This window comes from Phalacrocorax aristotelis, chromosome 7 (genome assembly GCF_949628215.1).
Source record: "Phalacrocorax aristotelis chromosome 7, bGulAri2.1, whole genome shotgun sequence".
In the NCBI taxonomy this organism is placed as follows: domain Eukaryota; kingdom Metazoa; phylum Chordata; class Aves; order Suliformes; family Phalacrocoracidae; genus Phalacrocorax; species Phalacrocorax aristotelis.
Window position 1 is genome coordinate 9,840,879 of NC_134282.1, and position 14,361 is coordinate 9,855,239.

A 14,361-nucleotide genomic window follows, 5' to 3' on the forward strand; every position below is an offset into this window, starting at 1 on the left:
CGGCTGGAACAGCTGAGTTTTGAAGGCACTCTATAGACACAGGGTTGCTGTTTGCCCTGCATCACATGTAGGAAGTCTTTGCACTTTAGAGAGCTAGTCATCAAAATCAGTTATTGCCAACCTAAAAAGAAAAACCCTCGGAACAAAAACACCACCTCTCCCACCCACCAAAGAAAAATTAAAATAAAAACGAAATCACACACGCACGCCTAAAAAATTGTGCAGATTTGTAACATTTTCACAGCTGATTTTAGAAAAAAAAAAAACCAAAACACAGAACAACAAACAAAACGGGAAAACCCAACACGCTACCACTCTCCTGCAAACTCCCATCCGATACAGCAGGTAAACAAAATAGAAAATTATTTCACGAATCATCAGCAGACACTTTCTGGCACCCCACACTGTATTGGCATCAGTGTTTAAGTTAAAGTCCCAGTTCAGATGTGCAATTCTCCAGGCTGGACGCCCCGGCACGACCACCCAACTTTGCATAGAGATCCTCGGGACGGGCGGCGGGGCGCTCGGCTCCACGCGTGGCCGCGGGGGCGGCTCCTCACGCGCGCCCCGGCGGGGCTCCCCGCCCGTGCCCCGCGCTCCCACGCGGACAGGGACCGCTCCTCGCCGAAGCTTTCCTCCCCCGTGCCCGCTGCCGGCGCAGGGCAGCGGCCCACGGCAGACACTGACAGGAAATATGCAACGACCAAGACTGGACGAAACGTACATGCCGAAAAAAGCCACATTTCCAACACGATTATTTTTTTTTTCCCGATTTTTTTTTTCTGTTTGTTTTTTGGCGGCCGCCGAGCACAGCGCGCCCGCCCCGCGGCTTGCGCCGGCCGGGACGCGGCGCCGCTCCCGCCTCCTCTCCCCGCAGCTCCCGCCGGCCGCCACCGCCGTGTCCCCGCAGACAGCCCCGGCCCGCCGCCGCCGCCCTCAGAGGATGGCGCAGGAGGAGCAGCACTGCTCGTCCCCGTTGGGCTGCGAGGCGTAGTTCATCTGCCTGACGATCTCCGCGAAGAGCTCGTCCACCGAGGCTTTGTTTTTGGCCGAGGTCTCCATGAAGGGGCAGCTCCACTCCTCGGCCAGAGCTTTGCCCTCCCCGAAGGAGACCTCCCGCTCGCCCTCCAGGTCCACCTTGTTGCCCACCAGGATCATGGGCACCCTCTCGTACCTCTTCACCCGGATGATCTGGTCCCGCATGGGCTTGATGTCCTGGAAGCTCTGCTGGTTCACCAGGCTGTACACCAGGATGAAGCCCTGCCCGTTCTTGATGTAGAGGTCCCGCATGGAGGCGAACTGCTCGGTGCCCGCCGTGTCCAGGATCTCCAGCACCGACGGCGAGGAGTCCACCTCGATCTCCTTGCGGTAGAAGTCCTCGATGGTGGGGTCGTACTTCTCGATGAAGGAGCCCGTCACGAACTGGACGGTGAGGGCGGACTTGCCCACGCCGCCCGAGCCCAGCACCACCACCTTGTACTCCCGCATGGCTCCCGGCGCGCCGCCTCCCTCGCCTCCCGTTCGGGGCTGCCGCTTCCCTCCCGCCCTCGCGGCGGGCGGAGAGAGAGAGAAAGCGAGAGAGAGCGAGAGGCAGGCGAAGGAGGGAGGGAGGGGCGCGCACGCCCCGCCGGGCGCTCACTGGCGCCGCGCGGGGCCCGCCGGGGCGGGGAAGAAGAGGCGGCCGCGCCTCACGGAGCCGCGCCGGGCCAGCCCCGTCGCTGGGCAGCGCCGCGCCCCCAGGGGCGGGCGCCGGGCCGTGCGCGGCGGCTGCGCGGCGGGGGAGGCGGTGGCGGCCGCTGCTGAGAAGGAGGATGAGGAGGAAGAGGAGGGGAAGAAGAGCCGCGCTACCAGCCCCACCGCCCGCCGCCGCTGCCCCGCGGCGGGACGGCGTTGCCGCGGCCCATGGCGCCCCGCGGCCCGCCCCGGCCCATTGGCTCCGGCCCGCCGCCGCCCGCCCCCATTGGCTTCCCGGCGGCGGGGAGCCGCGCGCGCAGCGCCCCGCCCCGCTCTCGCCAGGCCCCGCCGCCGCCCGGAGGGAGCGGTGCGGGTTCGGGGCGCAGTCTCTGTTTCTCCACCCCCGCGCCCTCCTCACGGGGTGGGCGGCAGCGCCGCGCCCGCAGGGGGTGGTGGGGTCCCCTCAGGAGCGGAGCGGGTTCACCCGGCGCGGGCAGAGCCGTGCTGCCCCCGGCCTGCCGGGTGAGCGAGCGGCGGAGTCCCGTACTCGGCACGGAAACGGGAGGAGGGCGGCGTGACCGGCAACCCCCGGTCCCCCTGCACCCTTATCGGTGGAGGGTGCGGCCCCGTTATCTCCTCACCGCGAGTCCTCCTGCACTACCGCCCTTGCCAGGGCCTGTGCCCGGGCACTGCGGGACCTCGCTCCCTGCGGCCGCCTCCTCACGGGCACCTGGTGGCATTTCTGACCCTACAGAGGCAGCAGAGGGGAGTCGCTGCCGAGGCCGGGTCCCCCGCCGCGGAGGGGCTGCTGGCAGTGCCCCCCCACCCTGTGTGAGAGTGTCTGGTGGGCGTTGGGGTCTCCGAGCAGCCCCCGTAGCTGTTCCCAGCGCCTCTCTGCCCAGCTGGCTCTGGAGGCTGAAGGCAGCCACTCCCTGATGGGGAAAACTGTCCCTGGTGTCACTGTGGGGCTTCTCGGGAGAGGCAGCTGGGGTAGGCTGGCCTGCCTGCCTCTCCCGGAGCTGGGAGGCCATGGCTGTGGCAGCTCTGGCCATCAGTGGATCCTGAGGAGCCCCTTCCGGGATGCCCCAGCTTTTGTGTTGTCCCTGTCCGTCTGAAGTCAGGACTGGCTGATCTCTCAGGCCAAAGACGTGGCAATTGCCAGATTTGATGCTGTTTGTGCTTCGTGGCCCATGACCAGCAGTTTAGCCTGGTGGGGTTGCCTCATGGGGACTGGCTTTCTGCCACTCTTTGTAGAAGTGGTTCCTTGGGCTTCCTATCATCAGACATTCCTTTCAAGAAAATATCATTAGTTATGTTGGCATCTTCTAGTCTTTGGTTTTATATCCTGCCTAGTTCTTCACTCTTCTCGGTATTTATTCAAATAGTTGTGGCATGTAGGTCCTTTCTACCTCACCTTCTTGTTTACAAACCTGATTTAAACACACTACTTGGGGAAATGGGCTGTGGTAGACAAAGACAAAAGGATTTGAAATAAGTTTTGTAAGCAGCATTCTATTATTCCTAAAAAATTTTTCACAGAGACTAAACTCAATTACTTTTGCCAGAGTTCACTGGGGATTCACTCTGCTGGGTCTAGCTGTACTGCATCACCGTGGTCATCTGGTGAGTACTGTAATTGTGCTGATCCTCTGGTGAGTACTGCACCTCTGGTGATCTCCTGTCTTCATGAGCTTAAACTAAACGCCTCTGCTATTGCTTGAGCAAGTATTTGCAAATGAAGCCTCTCACAATGAATATAAAGGTTGCGTTCCACCAACCCTGCTTTGGAGCAGGCAACAGTTTAAATTTCCCTAAATATGTCACATATCTGAAACCAGCACTCTCGTATTCGGTTTGTAGGTGTAGTTGTGCCCTGTACCTGTTAGTTGGGAGTGCCCAGGTGGGATGCTGGTCTGCCAGGCCTCCACCCGGTTTCTCCCAGGTGCGTAGTCTTCTCACTCATCTGCAAAATTTGTCAGCTGCAGGCTAATCCTAAGATAGTTCACGGTGCTGTATAGATCACTCTGGAGATTCATCAGATATTTTATTTTCTAGTGAATCCCAAGGGCTGGGGTTTGGCTGTATCACTGTTCTAGACTCTGCCTGCTAACTACATTACTCTTGTGACAAACCTGTAGGCCATCTTTTTCCACAGCAGTACTATAGTTCTTTGAAAAAGTGAAGACGACCTCTACAAGTACTTATAACCTTGCGTTCCATGAATGAGTTTCCTCCCAATTACTGCTCAACTCAGGGTAGACACGCATGGATGTTGGTTTTGGAAACAAAATAACTGAGTTCACTATGAGGCTTTTAAGTCCTTTCCTTGCCTCTTCCTGTTTCTCAGCTGTCCCTCTGATTTCCCCCTTCAAGAAGTACTCCAGAGGCAGAGCTAGCACGTCACCCGTTGACAGTGTACTCCCACCTTCGTGTAAGCCAGCCAAAACCAGTCACCAGCCAGCATTTGCAAAGTTATCTTTAAAAACAGCCATCAAAATTGGTTGAAAGGCTACAGTATCACTGCAAAAATATTTTATTTTCTTGTTCTGCTGACGCACTTTGCTTATGCTACTCTAAGGTTTTGGGTACAATGCGGATCTGCTTATCTTCCTCACCTCTATAGCAAGGCCACATGTAAATTACTTATATTGCCCTTTCTCCTAACATGGCAGTAGCAGATTTTATAAAGACCAGACAATTGTAATGTTGGTTTAAATCCAGTCTATTTAATCCAAATTTGTTGAATTATGATCTGGGTTTTTTTCAGTGACAGAATAAAATTACCCTAGATAATTTTTCATTCTACACTATGCTGTTAATTGCTGCTGTTTCTGAAGAAGGAAGTGCATTGTGTTCGAAGTAACAGATGATCTTTACACTATTTGAGTTTAAATATGGAATATTATTTCTCAAGTCCCAGTCCTCTGCTACATCTATTAATTTAATCTCTCTTGTTACCAGCCAGCTCTAGGTAATTAGTTAGACTGCAGTACGGCTTTTAGAAATTTGGAGTCCTTGAAGTAATAGCAAGGAGTCTGTGGAAAGTACCTAAAAGAAGCGAGTCTGGTTTTGTTAGAAATAAGCTTTCTCTGTGTGGCTACAGACCGCTAAGGGGATCCACAAGTTGAAAAGGTTGAAAATCCCCGGCTAAGGGCTTAGACATTTAAGTTAAATGAATTGCAGGAGTATTCAGCACATCATTTCTGAATTATGAAGCACACATTTTGTTGAGTTGTACTTTGTGAATGGTACCGTGGTTTAGACTCTCTCAGGAATAAATGAAAATTGCCCTGAAACAAGCTCTATTTGGGCAACATGAAAGCATTACAATGCAGCAGAATCGAGGCAAAATATAATTACCAGACAGTTGGCTGTATTAATTGGATTTTCAAAACGATCAAGTACATATTAAAACCAATTTCAAGATGACTAGATACTATCTTAAAAATGTCAAAATAAAATCAGCTGAAAAGCATAAATTTGGTTACTGAGCAGTTTACCACTCAATATTTACATACATAACAAGCTTTTACTCTGTTGAGCAGCCCTGCTTGTTCAGTAAAACTACTAATACAAGATCATTTCTTTGCATAGTTTAGAAAGATCAAGTCATTAGCTGCTTCTGTTATAGTTACCTTTGTACAAGTATCAGCAGTGTAGGCCTGTAAAGCAGCATGGTTTGTTTTTTTTGTTTTGAAAATGTGTTTCACTTATTATAGGCAAAGACTAACCTTAAGTGTAGTTTAAATCAATAACACATATGGTATCTAGAATTTCAGTACCATGAGAGTTTGTCAATGTCTGATGACAACAAAATTTAGTGCTATAAAAATAGGTAATGATGTTCTGCTGTTACTGAAGGGACCTTCTAACCAGCTCCTCTGGTACTCCTTTAGAGAGACATAGCCAAACCACTTACAGCTATGGGATTAACTCCCAGCCAAGGTCACTGTTAGCAAAGGGATATATAGCCCCTGAGATCTGGTTAGGTACCACTGAGCTTATGTTGGATGAGTATTTTATAGAAAAAACTGTGCTGTACCCGTGGAACAGAAAAATGATGGGAGCCATGGGTTGAGTTGCAAGATACATCCTGCATAGCATTTGTGTGCTTCTGAATTTTGGAGGCCTGAGCTTTGTAAATGAAACAGAACTAGAATCTGTAGGAAATGTGCAGCTTTGATTAAAACAGACACTTTGAAAATACACTCAGAGTTAGTTGAGTGTGCGGATTTGCTTGTGTCAGAAATCTGAAACTCTGTAATGCTCAGGTAGAAAGAGGTGATAACCTTCATTCAGATTTCCTCTGGCTTCTGTTAGTGACTACTCATTTAAATAATTTTGTTAATGTGTGGGAAGCTCTTGTGACTCTGAAAGAGACTCTTCTGAAATCATAGTGCTCTGCCATGTACTAGCTAGGTGTGATGATAATTGAATTTTAAGGCTACAAATAATACTAAATGTTGTATTTTAGCATTGAAGTTTTATGAGATAAAAGTGATTTTAATAATAATTTCATAAGATATCTATGTAATGCCTTTCATTTTTACATTAGTCATCTCTACAGCTACCTGGAAGGAGGGTGTAGTGAGGTGGGTGTTGGTCTCTTCTCCCAAGTCAGTAGTGATAGGATGAGAGGAAATGGCCTCAAGCTCTGTCAGGGGAGGTTTAGATTGGATGTTAGGAAAAATTTCTTTACTGAAAGAGTGGTCAGGCATTGGAACAGGCTGCCCAGAGAGGTGGTGGAGTCACCATCCCTGGGGGTGTAAAAAAACATGTAGACGTGGCACTTCAGGGCATGGTTTAGGAGGTATGGGGTGTTGGGCTGATGACTGGACTTGAAGATCCTAGAGGTCTTTTCCAGTCTTAATGATTCTGTGATTCTATTCTATGATTCTATGAAGATGCAGTTCCATATACTCTTTCCCCTCCTTTCCTCTTTGGCAATGGTGACTAATGGACTTGATACCCTTCTTTGCTTTCAGTTGTACAGCAACAGTTTTTAGGTCCATGGTCTAAGTGGGCCCTACAACAACGAACTGATCTGGAATCAGATCAAAATAGGCCCTTCTCTTGTGGGCTTTGCTTAACCACTTATGGGCTACTGGGGCCAAATGAAAAGCACTGAACGGTGAATTGATCCTCATTTTCAGCAGAACTACAGGGTCCGAGAATGTGTTAATTTAGCACTGCTGCTGAGAAAATCCTGAGGGAAGTCATGGTCTAAGAATTATGCAAGCAGTGATTTCTCTTCCTAATATCTGAAATGTTCCCTGGATATAGAGATATGTTGCAATTCACTTAAGTTTTAATGACTTAACTGGTTCAGAATCTGATATAAAACAGTTAAACTGAGAAGATGTAGAATCATTTGGGGAAGAGATGCTATTCTGTCACTCCCATACTGTTAAGTGTGACATTAATATTAGCAATAAACCTTAAGGTAAAGGGACAATAATTACTGAGGGAAACTAAGAAGATTAAATAATATGTAAGAGTTCAAAGTACAGAATTGTAGTAAGTGTTTTCTGGCATCCGGCAAATCTGGAGAAATTTTTCAATGTTCATTCATTTTGACTATATGAAATTGATCAAGATTTCTGGTCCTGAAGTAGTTTTTAATTCAGTGGTACACAAAGAAGTCTTTATTTTGGATTTACCAGTAGGATGATTGTAGGTTTGTTTGGTGTTCTTTTGGTGGGGGTTGAGGATGGTGAAGACAACCTTCTGAGCACAAAAACTGAATTTGCATTAATTGCATTAAAACTTGCAAATACTTTAAAATGCTAATTTTATGCAATTAATTACTACTTGATAAACAATAGCGGTTTTAAGGTTTTGTGTGCATATTTGATCCATAAGACTTCCTGTAGCCTTTAATAGTAGCTAAAGTGGGTTTGGTTACAGTTGCCACAGTAGTGTCTAATTATATTTGTACTGACATTGAGTGTGTGTCTCTCATTCTGAAACAATTACTTTAGTTTTCCTTCTTTCATTTGGGTTGCTCCTGTTGAATAGCGGTGGTGCATTCAGCGCTATGCAAGAGAGACTCAGCCCTAAAAATTTCCTGGCAAGCTTTAACCAAAAATCAGCAAGAAAAATTTACATGGTGGGTATGAACTTATTTTAGAGAGTAACAGTGGAAGCAGCTGACTGCTCTTGAAAATCTGTCCATATCCTGGCAGTGAGGGGTTGCAGATCTCTGTCGTCCTATCTGTTCTTCTCCTGCTTCGTCCTTCCTCTTTCCTATACCAGTGACCCTAAATACTGATCAGAAAGTAATGAAATATATTGCTATAATAAAGCATTCTGCCCTCACGCTCTGCCCAGAAAGCTGTGCAAAAAGCTGGACATTTTTGTGTCCAGGTTATGTGGTTGTTTATAAAAGTGCACTTGTTTTTGTACGTTCTATGCTACAGAAGATTCATATTTAAGAGAGAAAAGAACTTCCAAAATTCTTCATCAAAAATAGCCTGGCATTCCAACAGTATTTAAATATAATAAACTTCTTCTGTACCTTGAGTTATGTATTCACATATAGAATTATCAAGAATACCTGAAACAAGACTGCCTGATGTCTGTTTATCTTAATCCAATGGTATTAGGTATTTGTATTCTAGAATCAAAATGCCTATATATGGAGTTAAATGAGAGAGTCAGTTAGGGTAGTTCTGTGGGTAGACTAGTTTTATTATAAGTGAAACTGTTCCATCTGCTCAACACCCAGATAATCAGAAAGAAACAGATAAGACAATTTGCTAAGTGACTCAGGCCAAAGGTACTGCTTAATGCTGTAATTGGATACGTGTGTAGTGGTACGAGCTGGTTTCTCCCCTGACTCAACCAGCTGAACAGTCTTCCTTTGCCAGCTACTTCCTGAGTAGGAGCTGATTTGTGCAGAGTCATCCTTTTCCTGCCTCTCTGTATTAGCAAGTCTAGCGTGCATGTCTTTGGGAAATGTAGCTCCACTGTGACTTTCCTCTGCAAAAAGATTCTCAAATGCAGAATACCCAAGTTTCATTTTTCAAGGAATAATAGCAGCTACTGGTGGGTGTAAATAAAAAAAAAAAATTACACATAGAAGAAAAAAGTTCATTATTTCCAACAAGAGTCCTGCCAGAGATCTTATCACTACTGAAAAAAATCACCTGTGCTGCCAGAAGTTATTATATATCATCTCACTTGAATAGGGGTAATAATGCCATTTTATTTTAATTTATAAAGAATGTGTTCAATGGCGTGTTTATATCCCACTCATAGATGCGATGTTTATAGTCAAAATATGCATAATTGTCAAAGTTCAGGTCTATTTCTATATTCTTTATTAGTTATCAAGCCCCTTCTATTTACCACAGTAGCAGTTTACATAAAGGTGATGAAGATTAGGATTTTGGGTAAGCATACAAAACAAAGAGAGAATGCTTATCTTTACTATGTGCAGCAGTCAAGTTGTGTGTAGGTGTAGTGAAACAGCTTTTGGAGCCGTAAATGTAATCTTGATAGCACTTGCATGGAAACAGTGCTATTGTATGTTAATGAAAATGGTATAATCAGCATGAAGTGAAATCGGTGAGTAATTCAAAAAATAAACCTTCTGTCTGCAGCAAAATCCCTTTTGTAGAAAAATGTATTTTCTTCATTGACCCATGGCATTTTGTCACATTGCAGTATTAACTCTGCTGGCAGTAGTGTTCAGATACAGCAAAAAATTATAATTTGGAGAGTTTTCACTCTCTAATTTGTTTAATTCCTCCATCTCCTGACCAGAAGCAAAGAGCTTTGTCTGACAGTTTTCTGTGAAATTGCGAGTAATGAGTACTTTCAACTGTGATCTTATCACATTTCATAAGTGAGATGGGAGATTTCTAGAAGTCCTAAAGAAGCAGAAAGTGGTGTTTGCAGGTCACCAGGTTATGGTCTTTTCTTCCACATGAGGAATCACTGTAATAGTCTGCCTTTGGTCTCAGATTGGTGGTATTAAATTGTGGTCATAAGTATTGGTAGTTACTAAGGTCTGAAGATTATTTTCCTAACTAAGAATGAGAGAAACACATCTCATCTTAAAAAGTACCAAACATCTATGGAAGGAAATCTCCTTGAAAAACCAGAGTTGTATTTCATTCCCTTTTCAATGCCTACATCTCCTATGAACATTGTAGAGTGATAGATGGATGCAACAAACCTGTGAGCCCATAGCCACAGTGTAGATATTGTGGAACTGGCGTGAGCAAGAGGCCAGTAGATGGGCAAAGCAAGTGGACCTGTTTCCCCTGTGTCCTAGAACAAGAGAAATAAAAATATTTATTCCATACATTAACAAGGAAAAGTTCATAGTGAAAATGCATAAAAGGTTTTCATTTTTAGGTGTTTTTATAGTTTTCAGTGGACAGCATGGAATTTTCCCCTAGAATGTCATTTAATCAAAGTATCTATCTGTTGAACAGTGTGTTGTGGTACATTTTGACTAACTGTAATAGCAAGTAAGAAATTAATGGCTGCTAGCGCGTGCTTTCTTCTAGTTCAAATTACCGTGACGCATCTGTCAAGGCAAACTCTTTCCATTTCCTGACATTATTTTTCTCAGTACATTTTTAAAACAGTGTGGACAATAGATCCACCCCTGGGTTCAGATGGAGCACCTGATGTCTTTATCATCCCCAGCTGAAAATTTCTACATCCACAGTTTGCCCTGCATGAGGAGCAGTATGACAGCTCGCTAGGCCAGTTCAGTGCAGAGGGAGTCAGGTTAGCCCAAACATGCTTTGTCAGTTGAAGCTAAGAGGGCTAACCTTGCACCGAGCTACAAGGAGGTTGTCCACAGCTTCCTTTTTTTGCCAGCTTTCCTGTAGCCTCCAGTGCAGATTCAGTTGTAAGAGGAAAGGAGGAAACTGAGCTTTAAATCACAGCAGGTGTTTGCAAAGTGAATGTATTTAAACCCAAAATCTCCTTTTTTGCCACTTGATACAGAGGTGCTGTGAACATTTACACTGGCTACAAAAGGGAGATGCCAAGTTAGGAACACCGGTTGCAACTAACAAAGCTGAGTTATGGGAAAAATTTCACTTATTCAGCCACCAGGGATATCTGTATAAATTCATGTGTTACCTGACAGATCAATAAGGATTAGCTGACTGACTCGTTTTTCTCTGTCCTGTTTACCATATTTTATCCTTTAGGCTCCTGAGCCAAATCGGTTCATACTGGAGGAGACTTAAAATAGTATTTCTCTGATGGCAGTGACTGTAGAAGACAAGCTGCAGTTTGTGTCTCCAGGTTTAACAAGGATCACACAGCAATCAGTGGACAATCAAAGCTTTAAAACCAAATAAACGCACAGAGTAACCATCAAGGCCTTTTGCCTGCTTTTGGTTTTGTATTTGTGGTAGGAGCTGCGCCAGAGAAAGTTGCCACACAAGCATGTTTTGCTCTCTGTCTGAATCTATCCCCACATTTTTTCAGGAATGATGATATTACTAGACTTGCAGAAGTGCACAAAAAATGCACCCATTTTTAGGCACTTGGTACAAATTCATAAAATATTTACAGCATGGCCCTTCAGGAAGCTGAGCATCTCTAGGTCTCAGGGAGGCAGGCGAAGCACGGGTCCCTCAGCCTCCCGCTGACTGAGTCCTTAAGACTGCAAGAGAAAAGAAATTAAACTAGACAAGAGGAACTGCCTGCACAACTGAGCTTTATTTTGTAGTACACAGGCAGACTGCAAGGTCAGCAAATCTCTGCAAGCTATGTGGCCATATGGGCAATGGCAGTTTATGAAACAATTGTGACAGATTTGGCAGCCTTGATGATGACCACATGCAGGTCAGTGAAAACCATTTCAATGCCAGTTGTACAATTTTACTGTTCAGTCATTTGAAAGGAATATGTAAGACAAGATTTTAGAAAGGATGGCATCATTTCAGCTCTGAAACTTATACTATTCTTTACATTGTATATAAACTACCAGTGTAACCAGCAGAGTTCTTTAGCTATGTCATAGCTAATTGAAAACATTTGAGCTTAAATATTGATTGTTATTCTTTACATGTGTGTATTCTTGTATTTGAGTATTTTGAAGTAATTTTGGGGTAAACATATCAACAAAGGAGATAAGGGTTTTTTTGATAAACTAAGACCCATGATACGCTCGGACTGATATAAGTTATTTGCAGCCTCAATAGCCTTCAAATCTCTTGAAGTCCTCTACTTTAACAAAATGCCACGTCTTCTGATTGTTTTAAAGGGCTGATGCTTCTTACAGCTTGCTTACACTTAGGTTGTTTCTGTCTGGTCAAGGTTAGAGGGATCATTGTTGCTGATCACTGATTGTGTCACCAGCCTAAGTACTGTTTCATCTTTCAGGCCTTCAGCTGCTGGGCCAGATTAATGTGAACATGGGAGCAAACTGACTCTTGCAACACCTGGCCTCTGGAGATAACCCCACCCAGCTTGACTTCAGGCCAAGTCACGGCACAAACAACCTCTGTTGTATTGACAGATGACCTCATGAGAATGAACAGATAAGACAAAATGATGTTGATACCACTTGATCTATAAGCCATGTTTGATATTGTCCGCCAGGGCAGTCAGGAATGCTGATGTGACCACAAGCCCTTGGAGAATTTGTTTGAAGGCTGGCTATCATCACGTGCAGTCAGGACTCTGGCTGCTCCCTTAGGGCGTCATCCCCAGGCTGGATCCTGGCAGGCAGATTCCTTGCCCCACCACAGGAACCCACCGCTCTGAGTTTTCTGTAGGCCTTTCTGTATGCCACGGTCCATAACTGCAACAGTAATTACAAAATATTATCACTCACTGAATGTGGGTGTGTTTATATTTCTGTATCCTTCTTGTTGCAGGTAGTTCCAGTAAGAAGATACCACAGGAGTACCAATGGCAGTAGTCCTGTCATGTGATAAAAATATACTGGAAAGACCAGACTAAAAATTACTTCAAATGTTAATTGATTCTGTTTGTAGTCCATCACTTAACGGGGCTGAGGGACCTACAGCAGGCTCATAGAGACAGACCCCGTGGTTCTTTATCAAGGGGATTGTGACTTACCTGAGAATCATGTCTGAATGAAAGTAGAGTGATGTGGAGTCAGGAGCTGATCCGTAGTAAATGGGAAAAATACACAAGTTACTTTATTTACAGAGAGCATATTCCCCAGACAGAATTGAATTCTACTTGTTTGTCCCACTTGCAAACAGCAAACAAGACATCTGGTCCTAGGATCTATTCCAATTAATCTTACTAATGCTTCTGTTCATTTTGGCCAGTTCTCAGTTGCTCAAGAAGAGGTGAACTTTGGGGATCTCTTGGCATCAATGAAACAGATGTGGCATTTTAACGCTGCAAGCAAAACAAAACGTCAAGATGGTCAGAGAGTTTTGGTTTTCAACTATACTTCAAGGTTTTTTTGCTTGGTTTCACCCTACTAGTGAAGCCTGCAGGCTACTTCACCCTGTGAGCAGATTCTTCTCCTGTAATGGCAAACTAAAAATTAAAACTAGATACACCATTAAAGATGGCATCCAAGGCACAGATGTTTGATAGTTATCCAATTTATCAAAATCACTTCAAATTCCAATTCTGTTCTCCCCAGTGCTGACAACCAACTTGATAGCCTCAGCAAATTTTGCATTTGGACTGCTGGCGTTCAAGGCATTAATGCAAATACAAACTGCATTACAAATCTTTTTATATGTTTCCCAGTTTTATGGCAAACGATTGATAACTACTGTGAATACAATACAATAATATATCAACACTGTTTTCTTACTAGAAATAGGGGGGTGTAGGAGAAGCTCTTCTACAGTAAAAAAATACGTCAGGTCCGCTGGATCCCACTTTTAATGTATGGCCACTTATTTGGACAAAAATGGAAACTGTAGTACGCTGTGGTGTGGTTTGGTCATATCTATGTCTGGATTCACATAAGAAGTTTCTTACCAGGTCATTATCTTCTAGATGTTTTCACAGACTGTTTAATGAAGCGCTGTAGCATTCAGCCATCTATGCTGACACTGAGGTGACTGACTAATGCAAATATATATGAGTCACTTTTGATTTCGACGTTACCCAGTGCCTCGGTATCTGTCTTTGTACTGTAAACAACATATTTCGTAGTTTACATTAGATTGAATCCTTCTGCAAATATAAGCAAATAAATTCATGGGAAGAGGAAAGTAAACTCTGGGACTTTCATGGCTGCACCAACAAATCAATTAAAAATAGTCTTTTGTTGTTTTTTTAAAACTAAACCATCCAGCACTGTAGTGCGTAGCACCTAAAGCAAGAGCAGTTTGGGGTCTTCACAGCCCAGAGAAGCGTGTGGAGGAGCATTTGGGATTTCACGATTGCTGGGACCTGGAAGGAACGTGCCAGTTCTCTGCATCATGAACTCATTCTGCACTGTCATGCTTAAAATAATTATTTTAAACTCCTTTTAGTCTTCCTGATTAAAGGCTCTTATATGAAAAGACTTCCCTCTCCCCAGAAGGACTGCTGTGGCAGGCTGTCAAAGAAGGGGTTAAAAAAAAAAAATTCCCATTTAGTTTCACTCTCGGTTAACTGGAAGCAATAGCATCTCAGATCCTTATTCCACAAGTGACTGGTCTGGGCATTTCCCTCCAGCTGGGGTGAGGTGCCAGCATTTGGGGAAGGGGCTGGCCCAGCTGTTCCTGG

General features: G+C 44.8%; 2 protein-coding genes across 5 annotated transcripts in view; one reads left to right on the plus strand and one right to left on the minus strand.

The window, feature by feature from the left end:
- Window positions 1-215: 215 nt before the first annotated feature.
- On the minus strand, window positions 216-1,659 carry RAP2B (RAP2B, member of RAS oncogene family). The gene has a single exon (XM_075098648.1). The coding sequence runs from the start codon at window positions 1,486-1,488 to the stop codon at window positions 937-939; it is 552 nt and encodes a 183-aa protein (XP_074954749.1). The 5' UTR covers window positions 1,489-1,659; the 3' UTR covers window positions 216-936.
- Window positions 1,660-1,664: 5 nt separating this feature from the next.
- LOC142059706 (uncharacterized) overlaps window positions 1,665-14,361 on the plus strand; it is a 32,179-nt gene continuing 19,482 nt past the window's right edge. For all 4 annotated transcript variants that reach the window (XM_075098644.1, XM_075098645.1, XM_075098646.1 and 1 more), the window contains exons 1-2: window positions 1,665-2,196; window positions 3,240-3,297. In XM_075098644.1, coding sequence (XP_074954745.1) covers window positions 1,903-2,196; window positions 3,240-3,297 — 352 coding nt within the window. In that variant the 5' untranslated portion in view covers window positions 1,665-1,902. The remainder of the gene's footprint in view (window positions 2,197-3,239; window positions 3,298-14,361) is intronic.

What these genes read in the sequence shown, in the direction of transcription:
- RAP2B (XM_075098648.1), bottom strand. Translation starts at nt 1,488, where the DNA reads ATGCGGGAGTACAAGGTGGTGGTGCTGGGCTCGGGCGGCGTGGGCAAG.